The sequence below is a fragment of the Peromyscus eremicus genome, chromosome 17 (genome assembly GCF_949786415.1).
Source record: "Peromyscus eremicus chromosome 17, PerEre_H2_v1, whole genome shotgun sequence".
Lineage (NCBI taxonomy): Eukaryota > Metazoa > Chordata > Mammalia > Rodentia > Cricetidae > Peromyscus > Peromyscus eremicus.
In genome coordinates, this window is record NC_081433.1 from 9,882,372 (window position 1) to 9,887,611 (window position 5,240).

Consider the following 5,240-nt stretch of genomic DNA (forward strand, 5'->3'; position numbering starts at 1 on the left):
ACTGCCAACACATTAATAAAGTTAACGAGGTTTCGTAGCCACACTGAGCTTCCTCGACACACGGTCTTGCTTCTGAAGGTACTTCTACTGGGTTTAAACTTGACGTTGATGGCTGGCGATGTCCAACTTAATGGAACTAGCCACGTGTTGGGTTTACTTTACCGTGGTCAGAGCCTCTTTTGGTGACACCTGTTGCCTGAACTGGGCTCTTAGTCTTGTGCCGGGGGTGGAGGGGTGGGAGGGTGGGGGCTGAGTAATTATGTATTTCCTCTCCACCAAACTCCAGTGCTAATCAGACGTTTGGCCACCAGACAGAGACTACTAACTGCTACTGATGGAGGGTCTGGGGTAAAACCATTTCACTCAACAATGAAACTCAAATCTTCCCGCTTTCCTTCTGTGGACAGGAGCAAGAATATGGAGAGTGATGTGGGCCCCTGACACCCCACAAAGGAAGCAGCGGAGGCAGGCTCCAGACGGCAGATGAAGAAGGCCTGGGATACACAGGAACTGCCGTTCCAGACACCCACCCATAGGTGGAGTGGTTCCCTAAGTGGACAGCGTGGGTGCAGAGCTGCCACACAGGACTCGGAGAGACACACCTTAGCTGAACTCTGGGCTGCACAGCTGGAGGCTCAAACGGAGCTGAAGCCAAGGATTTCAATGTGGTCACAGCCCCTTAAGAGAGGATTTGCTGGTCCTGGGGCCACAGCGTTGTGAGGCAAGGTGACACAGTGGGTTCGCACAGAGTCAAATGAAGGGCATGCCTTGGTGGACCAGACTCATTTAACCCCAGTTCTCCAGAGGAGCCGTACAAGAGAGCCCCAGCTCAGGGCTGTCGGACGTGCAAACTGCAGCAAAACTTCTCTGGCACCAAGCTGGTTGGTTCACCTCCAACCCAACGGATATAGCCAGAGTGGAGGATCCCGCGGTTCAAAAGTTCAGTGGGAGTTGGGCGCGTCCTCCTCGCAGGAGAGGAGAGTGGGAAGGGCAAGGTGGGAGTGGCGTGAACAGGGGGGTAGGGGGGTGGACATATGTGAAATCTGATCTGGTGCCAAGGAAAGGGTGTGCTGCCAAAGACCCCAGGGCAACGACCGTTCAGCCTCCACCAGGCATGTGTGACGCCTGAGCTGGTAGAGACTGCACACAACACAACCCACTCATGGAGAACTCTGTGGCGTCTTTCGTCCTCTACCCGGGGACTGAGCCCGGGACTCCGAAAGAGGACAGCCTGCCGCTGCCAGCCGAGGAGGAGGGCGCTGCGTCCCCGGCGCAGACACCCTGCAGTCTCAGCACCTCGCTGTGTTTCAGCTCCGGGGACGACTCCCCACCGCAGTCTCGCGCCTCTGCCGCTGAGGGCGCCGAGGCCTCTCCTCCTCCTCCTCATCGCAGCGACTTGCGCGTGGTGGAGACGCAGTGGGAAGTCAGCAGCGCCGCGTCCCCGGAGTCCCCGGAAGGGTGCGCGCGCCCGGAAGAGCCCGCGTCGCCGGAGGAGCCCCCTTCCCGGCACGAGGACGCGCGTCCTGCGGAGTCTCTAGACGAGCTCGGGGAGCCCGTGCCGGTGCCGCCCGGGGTCGGGCCCGCGCACGGAGAACCCGACCTGGTCATCGAGGTGGCGGGTCGCCGGCTGCGGGCTCATAAGGCGGTGCTGGCGGCGCGCAGCGACTACTTCCGCGCGCGCGCGTCACGGGACGTGCTGCGGGTGCAAGGCGTGAGCTTCACGGCCCTGCGGCTGCTGCTGGCTGACGCGTACAGCGGGTGCATGGCGGGCGTGCGGCCCGACAACGTGGCCGAGGTGGTGGCCGGCGCGCGCCGCCTCCAGCTGCCCGGCGCTGCGCAGCGCGCCACCGATGCCATGGCGCCGCAACTGAGCCTGGACAATTGCTACGAGGTGCTGAGCGCAGGCAAGCGGCAGCGGCTGAGCGAGCTGCGCGACGCCGCCTACCGCTTCATGAGCGACCACTACCTGGAGGTGCTGCGCGAGCCCGCCGTCTTCGGCCGCCTGTCTGGTGCCGAGCGCGATCTGCTGCTGCGGCGCCGCCTGGGTTCGGGCCGCGCCAGCCTGCTGGCCGCCGCGCTCGGACCAACCGGGGAGCGCGCGGGCAGCCGTCCGCAGAGCCCGTCTGGGGACGCGGAGTCGCGCGGGGACGCGGCCGTTTATTGCTACCAGGCGGAGGCCGGGGAGTGGCGCGAGCTGACGCGGCTGCCCGAGGGCGCACCAGCGCGCGGTTGCGGCCTCTGCGTGCTCTTCAACTACCTCTTCGTGGCGGGCGGTGTGGCTCCCGCGGGTCCCGATGGCCGCGCGCGCCCGTCGGACCAAGTGTTTTGCTACAACCCGGCCACCGACTGCTGGAGTACGGTGCGGCCACTGCGCCAGGCGCGCTCGCAAGTGCAGCTGCTGGCCCTGGACGGCCACCTGTACGCCGTGGGCGGCGAGTGCCTGCTCAGCGTGGAGCGTTATGACCCGCGAGCGGACCGCTGGACCGCGGTAGCCCCTCTGCCCCGGGGCGCCTTCGCAGTGGCCCACGAGGCTGCAACCTGCAACGGCGAGATCTACGTGTCCGGGGGCTCGCTGTTCTACCGCCTGCTCAAGTACGACCCCCGGCGCGATGAATGGCAGGAGTGCCCATGCAGCAGCAGCCGAGAGCGCTCTGCTGACATGGTGGCCCTGGACGGCTTCCTTTATCGCTTTGACCTGTGCGGGAGCCGTGGTGACGCTCAGGCTGCGGTGGGTCCAGGTGGCGGGGTCAGCGTCTTCCGCTACCATTGCCTGGCCAAGCAATGGAGCCAGTGTGCTGTGCACCTGCGGCCCCCGGGCGCGCCATCGGGCCTGCAGCCCTTCCGCTGCGTTGCCCTGGACGGTACCATCTACTGTGTGAGTCGCGCGGGGACCTGGCGCTACGTGCCTTCTAAGGACACTGAGGCTGGCGGCGAAATGGGACCAGGTGGCAGCTTTGAGCCCGAACCCCTAGGATCCCCTCTGGATGTCCGGGGCGTACTGTTTCCATTTGTGCTCAACCTGCCTGAGAAACCGGACCGCGGGGAGCAGGGTGCCGCCTAGGACAGGATCAGCTGGGCAACTCCACCGTCCAGCAGCTGGGGGGTGTGTGTGTGTGTGTGTCTGTGCAAGTGGGCTAGGGCCCCTCCAGTGGGGAGGGTGGGCAAAGAGGGCTCAGGAAAAGAGGGAGCTATCGATAGGGCAGGCTGCTGGCCACAGTGCATCATGCCACCGCTTTGCGAGTAGAAGCTTGGCTGGTTCTGAAGACTTTTTTGCAATGCTGTTTTAAGCCCCGCTTTGCAGCGCTGGATTCTCCTGTTGCTTCACTTGGTTAGTGGGGTTGATAAAGTTCGGGAAGATGCAGATAAACCGATGCCTAAGGGTAGAGGCCACGGATGAAGCCAGATGCAAGGGTGGACATAAGGTGTGATGAGGAGCCTGCCCAGTCCCTTCCTTACGGGTGACTGCAAGGTTCTCAAGCCTGACCGGGTTCCTAGAGTAGGCCAGGCATCAATGCAACTGCAGCAGGGGGAAGGTCGATTCCCACACTGAGGTTTAAAACCATAACTTCTAAGATCTACACAACCTGCAAAGTTCACTGTGTGAGGCATAACTTGAAAAAGAGTAGTGTGTCAAGTACTGAAGGTGAATCTTTGTTGACCAGCATGGTTTCTAGTCCCAAACATACTGCGTCCAACCACAGACACACAACCAGGCCTGTGTTTTGGAGCGGAGGCGTGCTTTGAGGCAACTGTGGAGAGGATGTTATTAGTGAGAGTGGTCGTTTATCTTCGCTTAGATTTGAAGTCTTTGGTGAGGACATGCTATCCGGCAGCATGCTGAACGGGAAAGCATGGCCAGCAAGGGAGTCTTCTTACTGAAGGGACCCCAGGGCGGCAGGCTCTGCATGCCCCCCTACTTCCCCATTTTAGAATGAACTAGGGCAAGCTTTCCCCACTAAAACAAGTTAAAGTCATGTGTTGGTGGTTGCACGGTTTGAGCTCTCTGCTTGGTTATGTTTTGAACATGTCTTCTGTGGTTTTGATGAGGGGGATGAACTGACAACCATCTCCCAAGAAAGTGTAGGAGAGTGATGTGCTAAGGAGTAGGACAAGGAGAAATACATGTGTTTTGCATGTAGTTTAGCAAGTAAGTGACATTTATCTAATTTCCAAAATACCTTCATAGAGTTGAAAGGAGACTCGTACTCAGAGAAGGTTGCAAGGACCAAAACCAAATCATTTTGTTTTTCTCTCGTGTGTTAGGATGTCGGATATTTTGAGTATATACGGACAAGGCTTCCTGTTTATTAAGATGTTAGGGACAAAATGCATGCTCCCAAATAACTGGTTCAGATTCCACATCTAGCCCCTTGTTTTATTACAACAGGGTCCCTACACGTTGAGAGTTTCTAGAACATACATAGAGGAAGCTCCACATACACCATGTCATCTTCATAGAAGTCAGTGGTTAGCTGGGAAATAGGTCAGACTTTAAGAGTCTGCTCTGAAAGGTCACAGTGAAGTGTGTTTAGAAACAACCCACGTGGTTATTCTGTATGACCCAGGGGAATGGAGTTTACAGATTCTGTTTGTGTGTTCCGGTCACTTTGTGCTTGCTCGTGATTACTCATAAACCAAGAAAATGTCTTGGCAACTTGGTTAATCATCTTAGGAAAGAAAAACAGACTTCTTATGGCCTGGTTTTATTGGTCTGTCTTAAAGGTGTCCTGGAGAAAGGCCTGCAGATGAGCAAAGTGAAGCGATGTTTAGAGAGATATACCTTTTCCCCTCTGGAGTTTTGTTTCTGTTACTAGCACTTTTGTATGAAATCGGTCCCCATTTTCCATTCCTTAGGTACCACACTTACAAAATACCGTTATGTAGCTTTTTCCTCAGAAGTCATTCCTCTGACGTTCACTTTTGAAATCTGGCCTCTTGAGTGACATGTCCCCGGAGAGGGCAGATGTACACCAGACAGGGGAGTCTTCCTGTGAGGACTGGCATGCTGTTGTGCCCCACAGAACACAAACAAAACCCAAGGAAGTCAAAAGGGTAAATGTATTAATTTGTGAGTCGTGAAAGGAAAATTAGTTCATTAATCATGAATAGATGTGTGGCCAACCCATTTTTAGAGAACATATATTTTATATCCTGTTTTTAAATAGTGACCCCATATGAAAACATACTATAGGCCCTGGCACGTCTTAGCGACCATTCATTTTGTTCTTGGGACTGGGAAG

The 5,240-nt window shown here is 56.9% G+C and overlaps 1 protein-coding gene across 1 annotated transcript; it reads left to right on the forward strand.

Annotated features, from left to right (window-relative positions):
• The first annotated feature begins 376 nt into the window (after positions 1 to 376).
• On the forward strand, positions 377 to 3,072 carry Kbtbd11 (kelch repeat and BTB domain containing 11). The gene has a single exon (XM_059244708.1). The coding sequence runs from the start codon at positions 1,163 to 1,165 to the stop codon at positions 3,059 to 3,061; it is 1,899 nt and encodes a 632-aa protein (XP_059100691.1). The 5' UTR covers positions 377 to 1,162; the 3' UTR covers positions 3,062 to 3,072.
• Positions 3,073 to 5,240: the final 2,168 nt, after the last annotated feature.

Excerpts from the sequence above, each read along its gene's own strand:
- Kbtbd11 (XM_059244708.1), top strand. The coding sequence starts at position 1,163 with ATGGAGAACTCTGTGGCGTCTTTCGTCCTCTACCCGGGGACTGAGCCC.